This window comes from Tiliqua scincoides, chromosome 1 (genome assembly GCF_035046505.1).
Source record: "Tiliqua scincoides isolate rTilSci1 chromosome 1, rTilSci1.hap2, whole genome shotgun sequence".
Classification (NCBI taxonomy): domain Eukaryota; kingdom Metazoa; phylum Chordata; class Lepidosauria; order Squamata; family Scincidae; genus Tiliqua; species Tiliqua scincoides.
This window is the reverse complement of record NC_089821.1, coordinates 159,555,584-159,573,601: the sequence shown is the minus strand read 5'-3', so window position 1 is coordinate 159,573,601 and position 18,018 is coordinate 159,555,584. Positions and strand designations below refer to the sequence as shown.

Genomic DNA, 18,018 nt, shown 5'->3' with positions numbered 1-18,018 from the left:
AGGCAGCAAAAGCAATGGCACATGCCAGATCTGATCTTTTCTGGCAGTATCCTCCATGCCTGCATTTTCTCCTCAGATTTGCACTAGTGAAATTGCAGGCATAGTGGAGTGGGAGGCTTTGGAGGGGAAAAGGAATTTAAAGCTTCCCACTTTACTCCCCCCCCCCAAAGGATTGTGCTGGTAAATTTGCTGTTTGAGATGACTACCTAAAGTTAGGGCCAGCCCTGTTTTCTGAGCTGTAATTTCATGTATAATTAAATAGCATGGAAATAGACTTTTCATGCCCATGTCTGTGAATAGCACTGCTGCCTTTGTGGTAATGTGGGCCTGACTACCAAGGTGCCCCAGCATCATATTGCTGTGAGCCATCCCTGAGATGGAAGGCTGCAATCCTAATCACACTTTCCTGAGAGTAAGCCCCACTGAACAAAATAGGACTTACTTCTGAGTAGACCTGGTTAGGCTTGTGCCCTATGTTGCTATGCCTCACACAATTTATTCCTTACATGGTAGGTATTAAAAGGCAGTGTTAGCCCACAAGTGTTAAAGTGGCTGATAATAGCTGTGAATTAAATAAAAAATAGCTTTCGTGGTTTGATTGTGAAAAGTGTTTTCAATATTTTTGTGAAGATGAATGATAGCAAATTATTTCTTTTTAAAACAGAAATGGGTACAAGTTCCTGTACTGTTCAGCACGTGCTATAGGAATGGCAGATATGACCCGCGGATATTTGCACTGGGTGAATGAGCGAGGAACAGTGCTACCTCAAGGTCCTGTCTTGCTGAGTCCCAGCAGTTTGTTCTCAGCTTTCCACAGGTACAATTATGTTGAATCTTGTAACATTAGAAGATTCCCAGGATGGTGATGAGGTGACTGTCCTGTTGGTTTGCAATTTCCATTGTTGTTTGCTTCCATTGTTTGAAATATTTGCATCATTTCACCTAGAAAGATTGTTCATTTTTATTACAAGATGAGGCTTGAGTATGCCTGTGGCATCCATTAATTGAAAAACCAATGTAACTTTCAGACTGCATGGCCTCTACTGCTAGTTATTGTCTCATTGGTCTATAGCAGGGGTACCCAAACCCTGGCCCGGGGGCCACTTGTGGCCCTAAGGGGCTCCCAGTCATGCCCTCAGGGAGCCCCCAGTCTCCAATGAGCCTCTGGCCCTCCAGAGATTTGCTGGAGCCTGTGCTGGTCTGATGCAACTGCTCTCAGCAAGAGGATGACTGTTCAACCTCTCACCTGAGCTGTGGGATGAGGGCTCCCTTCACTACTTGCTGTTTCACATGTGTGATTCAGCAGTGGCAGCGAAGGAAAGGCTGGCCTTGCTACTGCAAGACCTTCATTCATTCATATAAGTTCCATCTCTAATATATTCATTTATGTAAATTTATTCAAATTTTAAATTGTAAATTAATTCTTTCCCCCCCCCCCAACACAGTGTCAGAGAGATGATGTGGCCCTCCTGCCAAAATGTTTGGACACCCCGGTCTATAGCAGTGGTTCTCAAAGTCCTCCTTAGGAGGAGGGAACCACCTAAGTGCTTGTGTGGGTGGGGGATTGCAGCAACACGATCCCCAGGATCACACTACTGCTGGGGAAAGGGGGAGGGGTTTAGGCTTACCTAAAGCCAGCGACAGGATCTGGGGGGTGTGGGGAGCCCCACAGACACCTTCGCATTGCCCCCCAAACCTGGAAAATGAAGAAAATCACAATCACAATTTTGCAATCAGAAACCGGAAGTGACTTCCAATCTCAATTTTCTTTATTTTCCAGGCTTAGAGAGCCCTGTAGAGGTGTCCTTGGGGTTCCCCACCCCATCACTAGCTTCAGATAAGTGAGAAACCTCCCTTCTTTCCCCAGCAGCAGTGCGACCCTGGGGATTGTGTTGCTGCAATCCCCCTGGCCCCTCCCCGTAAAGGGACAGACCCAAGTACTCCCAAGTACTGATAATGTTTTCTCTGAGTCATGATTTTTCACATTTGTGAACTACAAACATTTGTGAAATAGCTCTTAGAACTCAACGTTGATTTTGTGGTTCTGTCAAAGACCTTGTTTGTGCCTCTTTCTGAACAATGTGGTGGCTTACTTAGAAATACACAGATCTATTTACACAGGTGAAATATGTACTTTAGATTGAGCCCTTCATCATAGTTCAACCAAGAGGCACATTAAAATTCCCATAATTTCCGGGGACTAATTAAATTTCACTCTCTTTCATTGAAATGAGGCAGATTTAAAAGAATGGATTAGATTATGCTCCTGGTTTCTGATCATGTCATCTATCTGTGGAAGCTTAAGGAAACTTCCAGAGGCAGCGCCATTGCCAGGGTTCAGCACTGACAGACAACTGCCTGTAGACTAGTGCTCTCAGAAAGACTCACTGCTGAACCCTAAGATCACCTTTGTGCCCACAGTTCATGAAGTGGTAACAGAATGACTCTGGTGGAAACAGCCCATGAAGGGTAGTTTGCCAGAGTGTAATAAATGAAGGTCTAGATCCTGTTTCTGGCTCCTGGAACCTGATCAGTTGAAATCTTTCATACAGCCTAAGAAAATGGATTGAGCTGCATTTCCTAAAACAAGCTCTTTTTCTGTACTGGTTTATTTCAGAGAAGTGATAGAGAAGAAGCCAGAGAAGTTTAAAGTTCAGTGTCTAACTGATATCAAAAACTTGTTTCACCCCAACATAGAACCCTTTTATGCTGCCTTTGGCAACAGGCCTGCTGTAAGTACCAGTCATGAGATTATTTCTTCAGGTCTCATCAAATGGCAACTTCCTGTACTCTGGTTCCTGCCTTAGTTAGAAGTACTGGAAGCAGTTCCTGTAAAAATACAAATACGAATGGTAAGATGATATGTAGGGTGTACACAGCATTTGTCTTTGTGGACTTTGGGCCCAATCCTATCCAGTTTTCCAGTGTTGGTGCAGCTGTGCCAATGGGGCACGTGCTGCCTCCTGCAGTTGAGGGGCAATCACAGAGGCCTCCTCAAGGTAAGGAAATGTTTGTTCACTTACCTTGGGGCTGCATTGTGGCTGCATCAGCACTGGAAAGTTGGATAGGATTGGGCCCTTTGCCAACCTATCAATTCCTGGTCTTGTCATTTGGATTAGAAAAGACGAGCAGGGAAGTTAGTTAGCACAAGCACTGTATGTTTTGTCAGTCTTGGTCATGCTGAATCTGGGTGCCCAAGCTTCTTCTTTCCACTTCCAAAACACCTCCATGTGATTAGTACAAAAGTGATTCTTTTTGACTCATTTCTCCAAATGTTGAGCTAATTGGATGTGTTCTTATAGGGTTGTGTGTGTGTGTGTGTGTGTGTGTGTGAGAGAGAGAGAGAGGGGGGGGACCTTGGGGACAAAGGACATTGCTTGATCTTCAGGATAAAAGGGGCTAATATCAGAAATGGCAGCCATTTTGTAAAAATCCTATCATTTCCATTGTTTCCTCCCTTGTGTGTTGAGAATCTTGTATGGACTTAAATATGGTTATGGAAAAGTGAAGTGAAAACTGTGTTAGAGAAAAGTCAGTAAGCTTTGGGAAGTATACTGATTTTCTGTCTTGACCCTGCCTAGGGGTTGACCTTGTTTTGTAGACATACATAGGATTATATATAACACATTACAAGATGATCAGTAAGATGTATGCATAGCTTTTGAATATATACTATCTAAACTATATATTTTGATGGATTAGTATGAATGAAGATTAATTTTGCCTTGTGTTCTGGCAGAAAAGCTAACTTTTTTTTCATTTTACTCAGGATGTATATTCATACAAACAAGTGGGAGTTTCTCTAAACAGAATATTCACGGTTAATCCTAAAGGAGAGCTAATTCAAGAGCATGCAAAAACCAACATCTCCTCGTGAGTATCCACTGGCTTCTAATGTCTCACGGGCCAAATATCCCTTTTTGTAAGCCCTTTGAAGCTGAAGGGTACAACAAGAATTAACAGGACTGTTTTGAAATCATATTGCAATAATGTACTTCAGATTACCCACATATCAACAGGATTACCAGCAATGTATCTTTGATTTATAAAAATTGTACCTACTTACAGCATTCCCAATTTTCTTTACTTGAATTAGTATTTTAAAAGAACACATTTCTTTAAAAAATAATCTGTAGTTACTTAGCATGACATATAGGAACATAGTAAGAGCATAAGAAGAGGCACACTGCCTCTGAACCTGGAGATAGTGTATAGCCATCATGCCTAGCAGCAATTCATAGACTTGCATTCCATGAGTTTGTCCAGTCCCTTTTGAAAGCCATCACCACATCTTATGACAGTGATAAGATATTCTTCTGTTTAATTAGGCAGGCAAAAGAACTGTAGCATCAAAAACTCTTGGGAATGAATGGTTAACTCCCAGATTGTGTGCACGCGCGCGCGCACACACACACACACACACACACACACACACACACACACACACACACAGAAGCAAGCAAGAGCTTCCTCATATGAACTTTTCAAACTGGGATGCTGCCACTTAATTGTGTTAGTAAAGAACAGCCCCTGGGCCCCCTGACAGCAGCACAATTCTGGGGATTGAATCGCTAACTTCCCCCTCCTCTGCAAGAACTTACTTTGGGAGTTGTACTCCTCAGGAGTTTGAGAACCCCTGGACTACTGCTTCATGAAAGTTTGGTATCCAGCACAATGGATCTATGGTTCTATTGTATTTTCCCTACTAATTATTGTATCCTAAAAGTTGGGCAAAAACATTAATTGCAATTCTTGAGATTTTTATGATCAGTGTGTACAAAAATGCTAAGTAATATATTGGTGTGTGTGTTTTTTTCCCAGGTATGTGAGACTCTGTGAAGTGGTAGATCATGTATTTCCCTTGCTGAAACGAAGCCATTCTTCAGACTTTCCATGCTCTGACACCTACAGTCAGTTCACATACTGGAGGGAACCATTGCCACCATTTGAAAACCAGGATGTTCATTCTAATGGGCCGTAATGCTTTTGAATTTTCCCAGCAGAAGGACCAAGTGTTTTCTCCTTGAAACAGTGAATTAAGTGGATTTTGCCACTGACCATGCACTTGGGAGTTTGGGATGTAGTGAACACTTGTTAAACGTCAGTTCAGAAATTTCTTTTTGTCCTTTCAAGTAACATTTCTGAATGCTGCACTCCCAGCTCTTCTCCAGCATCATGCTCAAGATATACCATATAGTCTTATCATGAAAGGACATTTTGAGTGCCATGATACCAGGATTCCCAGTGGCAAATCCTATATAGTCTTCAATTTTTTCCATGCTAACTTCAGTATCAAAGGTGGGATAATGGTGAAGGCATCACCAGGGTCTCGTAATCCTAACTGTTCAGGATAGAGAAGAATGCAGTAATTTTAGCCTCTGAGCTGAGATACCCATTTTCATAAAGGGGAAAAAAAACCAGTATAAATATTTGATCCACAAAAAATGATCAAATCTATTGAATGACTGTCAAGTGGTCTATTATCTTCAGAACATCTGAACTTATGTAGCATGGCTGCAATCATTAGAGCTGTACACCTTTGCATTGGCTGTCCTCCATTTTCTAGCATCCCTAATGATATAGACCAGTGTGGAACTGTCAGCATACTTTGAGGGGCTTTTAAAAGCTGTGTGTTAGCAGTATGGGAAATACTGTAGAGAAAACAACACGTACTGTTGAGCAGAGGCAGTGAGTACACTTATGCTGTCTGATGCATGAAGATGCTGCTGTTGGCTCATCTCCATCCTTGTGTTGGCAGTAAGAATTGGGTCTGAAATTGCTGTCCTTATTCAAGGATTTATCCCACTGCAGTAATTGGACATACCTGTTGTCCTGCATTTCAATACCTTTAAGAACATGCCTTGTGGTGTTCTTTTTTTGGTGCTAAGGTATAGATACTTGAATCGAACATATACCCTTGGATCAGATAAGAATGATATACGTGCTCTGCAATCAGTGAAAGATTTGCAGAAACATGGATTTGTACCTTGTTGGGGTGTTCCTTCTGTGCATTCACAAAGATGAGTGGAGCCATTTAAATGCACAATATGTCATGTGTGGGTATCTATACTTAAGTGCAAGGAAATGGATTTCAGGACACAGTTTTTATTTGCTGAATAGACTCTTCATTGCTGCAACATTGGGCCAACACAATTTATTTGCACTATCCATAACCATGATAGCAACTGTTCTGCTGGTTGTGGATGCTCTTAGAATGTATCTTGCTGTATTTTTTTCAGCTTTATATTGTTATGCTTTGGGAGGACATATAACACAACCAGGCATCATGGAGAATTTCCCCCTTTTTCCTTTCAACTCTGTATTTCTCTGATTTGCACATTTACTATCAGTTATGGTTCTGTTTTGTTGCCTTTGATGTTTGGCTGGTTTGAGATTTAACAGTATGTATTATGAGTAAAAATTTTAGATAATTTTTCAGAGAACTGCTTTGACAAGTTGTAGGCCATCTTTAAAACACAGGCTTCTACTGATCATATACCAAATATCTCAAATATATGTTTGTTAAGTTGATTCTTTTTGCCAGCATTTATTGGAAGGATCGGATTAAGTATAACATTTGTCAGATAGAAACCGTAGGGGATCTGAATATGAAGGTGGCGGATGTGTATATTGTAATCAGTTTGTTGTCTTGATCCTGCAAAAAGCAAGGAGGTGAGTTTGGGGGATGCAGAGCGCAGTGGGGGGCATGTAAGGAGTTGCTGACTCTTTCCTGTAATCATAGTTTGTCCTCTAAACTCCTCCCTTGCCATTTTTTTCCTGATTGGGCTATGAGACCAGATGTAATCCCCACTGGCAGAGAAATGACTGGAGAGGGGAGAAAGTGCAATCTGGGGAGAATTGAGCAATCCATTCCCAGATACCCTTTCTGGATTCAGTATGAGCCACATTCTGACAGGTGATAACATCACAATGTTTAGATCCAATCTAATATGGATGTCTTGGTGTTCTATTTATTGTACTTCATAATTACACTTCAGTATCTCCTAAGTAAATACAATGGCCTCAATCCAGCTGCACTTAATTGTGACTGCCCCATAACTTTGTAAAGGACTTAAGTTATTTGTGTTTAAGTTGTTTTCTACTGGTTATATTAGTTGGGTTCTAATAATTTAGGTATGACTTACAGCGCAATCCTATCCCCCCTTCCCAAGCTGGCACAAGTCCCTTGTGCAGGCTCTGGCCATTGCAAATGTGCCATAAAGCATGTTTGTGCTGACTCGGGAGGAGGTGAGGCTGGTACATGCTGCACCAGAGACATGCCAAGGTGGAGTAAGTTTGCGCTGGCAGTATACTGCCGGTGCAAGGGTTTGGGGAGGGTGTGGGGAGGGCATTCTGGGGTAGGGGTAGGGTAGACGGCAGGCAGATTGGTGGGCACACAAGGCGGGGGGTAGTACCAGAATCTGGCACTTGGGCTGGATCCTAACCTGCTCCCGGGTGTTACACAGGCTGCTTGACTCTGCACCACCTAAATTGGTGACACAAATCTGAGTAGCCCTGAGAAGTTGCTTGGGGTAAAGGGAAGTGTTTCTCCTTACTCCAAGCTATGCCCCAGCCTGCACCAAACCTACGCTGGATACAGTGCAGGCCAGCTAGCCTGCCTGTTCCAAGGAAGGTTAGGATTGTGCCCTAAATCATGACTGACTTTATCTGGATTGGGATGAAAAAACCACAATCCAGCAGGTTAGGTGCATCTCAATCCATTGAAATACAGGGATCTAATTAGGCATGCCTAACTCTGTACTAGATTGTGATCAAAGTTTGTCTTCCTGTCAACATCAGTAGTGCTTTTTCCATTGACAGTAAAATTAGTTTCAGGATTGGTGAGCTCTTTACAATCTCACTAGGCTACATGAAACTTAATGGAGTAAAGTCACCTTTGCCTTCTGTGCTATCTAGTCTTGCCAAACGATTATCCTGCTAGGTTTAATTGTGCATTCATTAACTTAACCTGCATTCATTATTAGTGTAGGTATGTGCATAAATATATGTATTTATTTAGAAAATCTGTGCTGGTTTTACAGGATTAGTGCTAAGGTTGATCCAAAGGCTGGCCTGCAGTGGCAGAACTGAATGTTTTCACAAGAATAGTTTTTAGCCTATTTCCCTGATAGCCTAGCTGGAAGGTAAATGCTTGATGTGGGGTTTTTCTTGTAGTCATCTATGAATAGATGCCCACTTCCTAAAGCAAATTATCTGCTTGTCATGTTGCTTGCAGTCCCAACTCCAAAGGAGTGTACACAGAGCCCTTTCAAATTAATTGATATCCCACTATGATCAGCTATTTGGGGGGGGGGGGCAGTCCAAATCCAGCTCTTTCTCTCAAACTGTGGCAGAATTTTTGCATTTCTGAAAGAGTTCCTTATGTGTAGCCCAAGTCGTCATCATCATCATCAACAGTATTTATATACCACCTTTCAACACAAAGTTCACAAAGCGGTTTACAGAGAAAAATCAAATAACTAATGGCTCCCTGTCCCAATATGGCTCACAATCTAAAAAGATGTAAAACACCAACAGACAGCCATGAGAAAAGACAGTACTAGGGTGAGGAGGGCCAGTTACTCTCCCCCTGCTGAATAAAAGAGGAGCATCCACTTGAAAAAGTGCCTCTAACCCAATTAGCAAGTCATTGAACTGGACTGGGGCAGTTCATATGCCATTTGCACATGCAGTTCCCCCTCCAGCTGGCGATATATCCATAGAAACCTTTCTTTGTTGCCTGGAAAACAAACCTACACCTTATTCCATATACTACACCTAATAAATAAATTGTGTAAGAATGGAATAAGAAGGAACACAATTTCTAGTTTTCAAATTTCAGGTGATTGTTTTAAACTTCAGAACTTTATAAATCAAGAATATAAGGCTGGGAACCATGAAGCCAAGGGCAGCATCTGCAAGGATAACCTCAGTTAATTTGAGAGACATTTCTCTTATTGCATCCTCTTGTTCATATATTATTTGATATTGTTTAATGGCTCATTGTTGAACTGTAAAAATAGACTTGCCACCTTATAAAATAGTTTTGTTCTCACAGTGGCATGATCTATTTGAACATGATCCAGCCAAAGTTGACTACTTCTAAGAGTACGAGAGGTTCTTAATTCTTCCAACAGATTAGTGGGTCTCAGCTCAGTACTGTTTTACTTTGGTTGCCTTGTAGCCTTATTTATGAAGAAAAAAACATCTTTATTTATGAAGAAAAAAAGCATTTGAGTCTTGCAGGCTGATTGCCCTTCACTATATTTTTAGTACTCTTTCAGTTTCACCAATAAATGTTTGTAAGACTCTAGTACTCATATAACCTTCCAAATGAACTGGAAACTACTTAGGTCTTATGTGATTATAGGAGATAGTAGAATGATTGCATCTGGGAAGTAACACAGTGATGTTATCTGAGTGAAGATGTGAAGCTGTCAGTTCGTGTAAAGCATCTCACAAAAACCTTAGCACACCTAGCCACTATTAGATTATTAATAAATGCAGTTGCAGTGAACACATTTGTGTCACTATTTTAAGCAAATCTGAAGTCCTACCTGCATATACTCTGTTGAAGTTGCTACCCTAGCAACCTTTGAATGTAGTCTCACAGAGAACCTGCAGGTACATTTCACTGAACGTATATTTATGACACTGGTTGATGGGCGTTAAGGAGAATGGTTTGGACATTTTAAAGCTTTGCTGTTACTGAAGAAGAAACATTTGGCTGCAAATACACAATTTCCAAATAGTTTCACTTTGGCTGAGCAGGTTTAATGCACATTTAAAACTGCATCATTGAATTCCCAAAGAACACAAGAAGCATGAAATGGCTGAATGGATTCTTATTCTTTCTATGAAAGAAAAAAAAAATTTATATGACTTTGCTTTCTGTGGTTTTCTGTTACAGAAAAAGGTACCTTTTCTAATGTACCATAAATGCACAGACAAAAAACCAGTATAGGCTCTGTTTATATATTCTTCCGTCTTCTAAACTAGAATATGCAAGTGAATCCCTGTTTATTTTCATACATGTGATGGCCATTGAGCTCCACCAGTGCTATGTGAAGTGGAGATGCATAACATGATGTAAATCAAATACTGCTGTTGTGATTTGAGAGTACAGGGGTATTTTTTTTTTAATTTTAGGATTGTTGATGAGTTTGTTTCTGGATACTATTTCCTCTGTATAAGTATGCACTGGTGCAATGAAATATAGAAAACAAAGTAATATCTCATTTTGATGATGGGCTGAATGCAAAGAATATATATTGTAATAACTGCAATTCTATTAAAAATGTTTTGAAAATTCAGGAGTGAAGTGAGATTTTTAGTTTTAAAAAAAGATATCTGTGCATGGCATAGCTCTGACATTGAAACTGATAGAAGTTGGGCATCATTGCTAAATACAGCGGAGGGGTGGTGGGAGGGTGGAAGAAATGGGGAGGGGGTATTTCTGAGTGGGAGGAGGGTGGAACAAGGGGTGGATCAGGCCCAAGGAGGATGGGATCGGTGGAGCAGGCCTTCATCATAGCCTATCCTTCCTCCCAAGCCTGAATGCCCTACACTGGGCTGCTTTGACTTGTGCCAGCTAAATAGCTGGCACAGATCTGAGTAGCTCCATTGGGCAAATATCCTCTTACCCTGAGGAGACCTCCAGCCTGTTGTGTCACAGCTCCTCCCCACTAGGTATCGTGCCCGCTTAAGGCTGGTTAGTTTCCCTGTGCTAATTCACCCAGGTAGTAAGCACGTGTCAGAGTCAAGTCCCAGTCCAATAAATGCAGATTGCCAAATCACAGTCCAAAGTCAATATGCCGGGTCACAGTCCAAGGTCAAAGTCCAGGTAAGCCAGTTAGTCAATGCAAGGTTCCAAATCAGAGTCCCGAAATGATATGCCAGGTCACAGTCCAAGGTCAAATTCCGGTCAGGTCAGGTCAGGTCTCCTCTGGGTCAGGGTAGCCTTTGGTCCTTCTGAAGCTGCCTTTTATCCTTGTTGTCCCATTAAGTGCAAATGCAGCTCAGCTGTGAGCTACCTCCTTAGCTCATTCAAAGTCCCATCAAGGTCAAATGAAACTCAGGTGTCGAACCAGGTCTCCATTGGCCTTGATTGATTACAGCTGTGTCCCTTCAACTATAGCATGGGCTATTACATTTAAATTCTGGCTCCAACTCCATCTGTCCCTTCCATCTGACTCCCTCCTTAATGATTTGTTAAGAGACCCTTTTTTGTCTAGCTGGTTTTAAAAAATTGATTCCAAATTGAATTCTCTAGATCTTTCTTTGGAATCTGTAGTGGGCCTTGATGTCAACAGTGCCTATAAGTTAATTCAAACTAGGCTCTGGGAAGCTGAATTTTCCTCTCTTTTTGCTGATCTTAACCCAGTTTGTTCCCCTCTTTCTTTTGGTTTTTGTCCTTTACCAGGTCAGCCCTCCTAATATTTTGTTACCCTAACTAACCCCTCTCTAAGAAGGGCTTTTATGCTTGCGCGTTTTAATATTTTTCCCTCTTCATATCATCTCGGCAGAATTTCCCCCCTCCCTCGGAACTGCAGGTTATGCTCCTTCTGTCACCTCGAATCGGACACACTAGAGCATATCTTGATTCATTGCCCAGCGCACTGTTCACTTCGGAAGTTGTATTTGGACCCTTTTCTACAGCATCCTACTAAGCCATTTATTGATCCCCTTTTTGTTTTGTTAGGCGACAACCAGGCTAACATTACTATAGCAGTTGCTAGTTTTTTTATCTCAAATCATCAAAATATCTCCTGCCTGATTGTTGTATTCCCGTATATATGCCAATAAAGGTATTATTGTATTGTATTGTATTGATTACAGCTGTGGAGCCAGCCCTGCCCTTCCCAGAGCTGTCAGCCAGTTGTCAAAACATGGAATCGCTGTCAACACCACAGCATCCACCTGATGATCTTCTGATCTTCCATTACACAGCCTGCTCTAAGCTGAGCTGAATACAGTGGAGGCCAGGCAGCCCTGCTGTGCCAGCGCAGCTTAGGATTGGATTGTTAGAGGAAGTTAGCCCCACTGAACACAGTATTACTTTTGACTAAATTGAAGTTGTTTTTTTTAATAATAAAGCAGTTTTTGATGCTAAAAATTGCACACACAACTTTCTCTGTTGGTTCTCCTGACTGCGTAATCTGTCTGTCAAGAAAGGTCCTAAATGTCTCATGGATCTGGTCTTTGCTGTAATAGTGCCTCAGTTTTCCACTGTAGGAAACAAGAAACAACATGCTTTTATGTGGCTATCTGTTTATCCTACTGCTCTGAAAGGGCCTACCTTGTGGTGATCACACCACACTCTCGAGAGGCTCCTTCTTTCTGCTTTTCCATTCATAGAACCATTTCTGAATTTGAATGGGATGCTTCTACCACATGCCACACATATGTACATGTACTGTCCTAGAATGATTAAGGCCCAAATCCTAACCAACTTTCCAGCACTGGCATAGCTGTGCCAATGGGGCGTGTGCTGCATCCTGCAGTTGGGTGGCACTCCCGGAGGCCTCCTCAAAGTAGGGGAATGTTTGTTTCCTTACCTAGGAGCTGCATTGCCCTTATGTCAGTGCTGGAAAGTGGGTTAGGACTACACCCTCAATTAGTGGACCTACATACTTAAAAAAAAAACACAAAACTAATCCACTGGCAGCTATTATTGCGCATAATTGAGGGAAATAGAAGTTGGATGTTATCTAGAGTGGTTTGGTTCAGGAGTGATTTGGACTCTGCTTTCTAAAAGCCTCTTGCAATGTCATGTGTTCTCTCTGCCAAAAGTCTATTTATCAATTCAGGAAATCCATCTTGCCTTGCTTTTAACGAGGTTTGTGAGCAAGTGGCCCCTTCCGGTTACTCATTCATTGTTTTCGGAGCAGGAGCTTGCGGTGGTATTCAGTTTCAATTGAAAAAAAGAATCCTGATGCCCCTTTTCCTCTTGTCTGCTGGAACCATCACAAGGTGACTGTTTTCTTTGGCAGACAGCAATGTAAATTGACTAGAACAGTTGTTCAGGTTTCTTTAGCAAATTACATAAACATCCTTTTCCCAAGACAGTTAAAAAGAACTGTGCAAGCTGAGGTGATGTCAAGCGCTCAAATAATGGGTTGGTTTCGTAGTTGAGCTTTTAACAGTTGAAAAACAAAATATTTTGATGAAGCTGTCTCGGAGTCAAAAATCTTTTTGATTTATAACTAATAAGTGTGCAAAAAGGCAAATGACAAAACAGCAATTTAAGTTTTCCCTACAGGGGTATGTTTTTGTTCTATTGCTAACAGCCCTCAGTAGGAACTTAGGCTCAGCAGTCATTAGAAAATTGGGATCAGTGCAAGTTACTTCTGAATGAACATGTTTAGGATTACACTGTAAGGCTGCAATCCTATGCACATTTATCTGGGAGTGAGCTCCATGGGCTTACGGTTAACTGGTTTTTCAGTCAAATACTATTGTATCCAGTTTGCCACCTGGGTAGAATTGTCTTTTTTTTTGGGGGGGGGGGGTGTATTGATACTGCTTCTGCGCCTTAACAGCAGCCTGACCCTATGAGCATATAGGATCTAATGAGCTAATCTTAAGGATTTTAAAGTTCCATTCATTTCATTTCAGTGAATGGGACTTTCATGGAAGAATGTGCTTAACTTCCATTTCAATCAAAGCTTAAATGTAGACTAGGGCATGCCTATAGAATTTAAGCAGGTCATGTATTTCCTGGTATGGATACAGAGGGTATGGAGAAAGTGTTGCACAAATTTCATGTCACGCTGCTTCTAAAAGGCATAGGAGCAGTAAGACAGTGGTAGCGCTCCACTTTACTGGCCTTGGAGTAGCCCTTCAGTGCGCATGCTAATTGCTAGTCCTAGCAATGAAAAATTAGGTGGACCTACTAGGTCCTAGCCTCATCAGGAGCCACCATTGGTCTGTGGGTATCTGCACTCAGTCCAAATATCCTCTCCTCCTAACAGATCATCAGTGCTTGGATAGCACTGCTCCCAAGGGCAATTTTCTGAGAGAATTCTACCCCAAAAGGGTGGGGAAAAGGCCAGGAAGAGACGCAGAAAGGTGGTGGAAGTCTTTTGAAATGATAAAAATGGCAATCCCTAATATTACATAGCTATGCATTACAAGGAAGCTGTATATATCAACGTTCTCAGTTGAATATAATGGCATTAATGGCGATTTTAAGCATCAAATTAGCTTATGTTTATTACTGTTGTGAATTAATGCTCCCTGGTGTGTATTTACTGTGTGTTGTCAGATATGTCTCCTCCTCCACACATCGACACAGACTGCTCCATCTGCGCAGCTCGTTTCCAGGTGTCCCATCATAAGACTTTCTGAGGGACAAGATGTATTCTGTATCTGCATGCCAAGGTCACTTGCAGATGTAGCTCCTAGTAGTGATGGTTGCAGGGTGAAAGCCCCTATAACAGGAAGTGCCTGTGAAAGAGGTACTTGCAGAGGTACTTGCTCTTCTCCATACATGACTCTCTTATTTTTCTAGGCAAGCACACTGAAAGCAGCTAACAATAAATCAAAACGTTAAAACCAGTAAATCAGTCAGAAACATGTATAAAAGCAACAATCAAAACTGCTTGAGCGAGTTAAAACACCTCAGACACTGCATTAGAATAAATCAGATTAAAACACATTCATGGCACAAGCCTAACCAGGTCTACTCAGAAGTAAGTCTTTTTGTGTGCAATGGGACTTACTCCCAGGAAAGTGAGGTTAGGATTGCAGCCTCAAGCAGCCATCTACCATTGAGTCCAAAGTCTGCATAAATAGGTGAGTCTTGAGTACCTATCTTCTAGTGTCTTTTCTAGGCCCCCAGTGGGACTTCAAGGGGAGGATATTCCACACTCGGGGCCCTGTGACTGAAAAAGGCTCTATCTCTCTTACCCATCCACTGTATCAGTAATGATGCCAGGACAATGAGCAGTGCCTTAGACTAGAAGTCAGGGGTCTCCAGACCACAGCCCATGGGCCACATCCAACCTGCCACAAGATTTCATCCCACCTGTGGCACAGTGGGGAAGCCTTAACCTTCTAACTGTGACATGGCACACTGGTGTGCCGCGGATGGTCTGCAAGTATGCCAGGGGAGTTTGGGGAAGGATCATTTTGTTAGTAGGGCCACTGGGGAATGCGAGCTCCTGCTGTTAGTGCAGTGTGCCTTGTCAATTGTCAAAAAACTGATGGTATGCCTAGACAATTTTAGAGGCTTGTCAGTGTGCTGTGAGATGAAAAAGGTTGAAGATCACGGTTCTAACGAAGAATGACCTGGAGCTCATGCTGTGGGGAGAGGGACACCTTGAGTGCAGAGCCACCCTAGATACTATCAGAAAGGGTGCACAGTAAATGTTGGCGAAACCAGTAGGCGAAACGGTAACTTTTCTTGGTTAAAGACTTCTGGATTGATTTCTCCTACAAGTTCTCTGTTCAGCTTCTTTTTCCTGATTCTTGTTTTTTGCCTGAGTGTAGCAATGGCTGAAGCCTTTTCTTTGTTTCAGGAAAGCTTTTAACAAGGTCACTTTGCTCTGTGTGGGACTGCTTTAATCCCTGTAAGCTCTGCTAAAAGATGCCTCCAGATCTCTCTGCAAAAGTCAGTCTTCCATAACCTGAGCATCATTACTTTGCTGGGAACAAAGAGCAAATGAGGAACATATATCAAACCCAAGAGAACAAGTCTGGCTTTGTGTCTGAGGCTCACCCACTGCCAATAGTTTGTATTGCTGCATACATACAAAGTACAAAGGGACATCTGAATCCAAACCTCCTTCTACGTGTTTGCTGGGAAGATTTGCTAAGTGACACCATTGCCACCTGTTCCTGCAACCTGGCTCTGTGAACTTGAAGACTACAAGTCTGGCATTGTTTGCTAGCAATGAGACTTACTGCAGTAGACATGCATAGGGACTGCACTGTAATAAAGCTGTGGCTTCTGACTCTTTGAGGTCTGCTCTTTGAGGTATTGGAAGTTACAAGGCCAAAGAGGAAGGCAGGAGCATGAACATGGCGACAACATCTGCACCCAAAGCGAGAGACAGTTACTGGGCTAGACAAAAGCGAGCTCATCAATCACAGCAGCCTGGAGCTGAAGCCATCTGGCCGCCTACAACAACACCAGGTGTTAGAAGCAAAGGCAGATTTCCTGTGTTGCAACATTGGCCCTGAAGCATACACATGCGGCAAGCACCCTGCCTGTACTGCAGCAGTGCAAGACGCACATATAGTATGGCTGTTTTTAGTATGTAAAGATGAAAAGGAGAGAAGCCAGCTATGAGGTTGCTTGCCTGGTCAGTACCTGTGGCTTGGAGGGAATGTAGGCCTTTCCCCCATAAACCACATGGGATCTGGTGATGTAGACAAGGAAAAGTAGCAAAAACCAAGGGGGGGGGGAGTCTGGGTCAAATGCTCATGATGGTAGTGCTTACAAAATCAGGACATGTTATTTGCCCTGCCAGAGTGGTTAGAAATAGAAAGGACAGGCAAGGGGTCTTAAGTAGAGCAGTGGCGTCACTAGGATTCACGTCACCAGGTGTGGGAGGCCTGCGCGTCACCTCATGCAGTGGGCGGGGCAACGCCCCAGGTGGTGGGCAAGGTGGTATACCATCGCCCCGCCCCCACTGGTTTTTTGGCTGTACTTTTTGTTAGAACACGGATATTTCAATGTGGTTTGTTTCATTGCATTCTGCATGAAATTACGCATTGATTGATATATAACATGATGGTCTTATTCCTCCAAACTCTGATTTTTGTGATTTTGAAAACTTGTAGAGTCTCTCTCTCTCTCTCTCTCTCTCTCTCACACACACACACACACACACACACACACACACACACACACACGTGTCAACTTACTAACAGCTTATTGCAGCAGTTCTCAAACTTTTAGCACTGGGACCACTTTTTAGAATGACAATCTGTCCAGGACTCATTGGAAGTGATGTCATGGCCAGAAGTGACATCATCAAGCAAATTAAAATAGATAATTATAAATAATTAAATTAAAATAAAAGAAATAATTAAATAAGCGGGAGCCAGTCCTGTTCCACCAAGTGAATCTACTCTGAAGTAAGTCCTATTGTAGTCAATGGGGCTTACTCTCAGGAAGGTGTGGGTAGGATTGCAGCCTATGAGCCCAATCCTATGAATGTCTACACTGAAGTAAGTCCCATAGTGGTCAATGGAGCTTACTCTGTAGTCTACCTGCAATAACACCCCCCAAAAAGAATCAGTGAGATTTCCAACCCTCCCAGTGCCCAGTTTAAAGTTGTCCTATTTCAGGCACATCAATACAAAGACCCACCTGGCTTTACAAGTGCAAAATAGAAAACTTTCCTCTTACCAGTTCAAGCTTCTTTTTTTGTACTTTTTAGTGGGGGGCGGGAGCCTGCCTTCTGGAGCATCAGTTGCACTCCAGCTCCATTGGATCCGGACCATTCTGATGACCTCACATTCCCCTTTGCCTGGCCTGACCAGCAGCCAAGGCACTTCTACCAACTAGTGAGGAAAAGCGACCCTGAGGCTGCTTGGCTTTCCATAGGGCTCAATAGACTGCAGCTGGGAGTGAGGCAGGGACCTCCTTCTCCCTTTTGTGTTTTTGGGGGCTGCATTCGTTGGATCGAATCCATTCTGGTGTCATTGGATTCCTCTCAGCCTGCCCTTTCCGACGGACTATGGCAAGTATGCCTACTGATGAGTAAACGCGCAATACGGCTCACTTTCACTTTCCATAGGGCTCCATGCAGTTTTTCTTTCTGGTTTTCTGGCCATAACTTTTGAACAAAAGGAGCTATTTCAATTCTGTTTTTGCACTGCACTCCACTGGCCATTCTGCATCCAATGGTGTATGGCATGACGCCGTAGTGCCTGACGCCGTGAAGTTAGCACATCCTCCCCCGGCGCATCACCCGGTGTGGCCCGCACCGCCCTAGCGACACCAGTGTTGTAGTCTTTTCACAAAAGGGCCTGGTTCTGAAGGGGCCAACAAGGGGAAAGTCCTTT

At 42.6% G+C, this 18,018-nt stretch overlaps 1 protein-coding gene across 2 annotated transcripts in view; it reads left to right on the top strand.

The window, feature by feature from the left end:
• LPIN1 (lipin 1) overlaps positions 1-7,328 on the top strand; it is a 46,650-nt gene extending 39,322 nt beyond the window's left edge. For both annotated transcript variants that reach the window (XM_066611990.1, XM_066611982.1), the window contains 4 exons: positions 665-817; positions 2,618-2,732; positions 3,770-3,873; positions 4,822-7,328. In XM_066611990.1, the coding sequence (XP_066468087.1) occupies positions 665-817; positions 2,618-2,732; positions 3,770-3,873; positions 4,822-4,981 (532 nt within the window). In that variant the 3' untranslated portion in view covers positions 4,982-7,328. The remainder of the gene's footprint in view (positions 1-664; positions 818-2,617; positions 2,733-3,769; positions 3,874-4,821) is intronic.
• Positions 7,329-18,018: the final 10,690 nt, after the last annotated feature.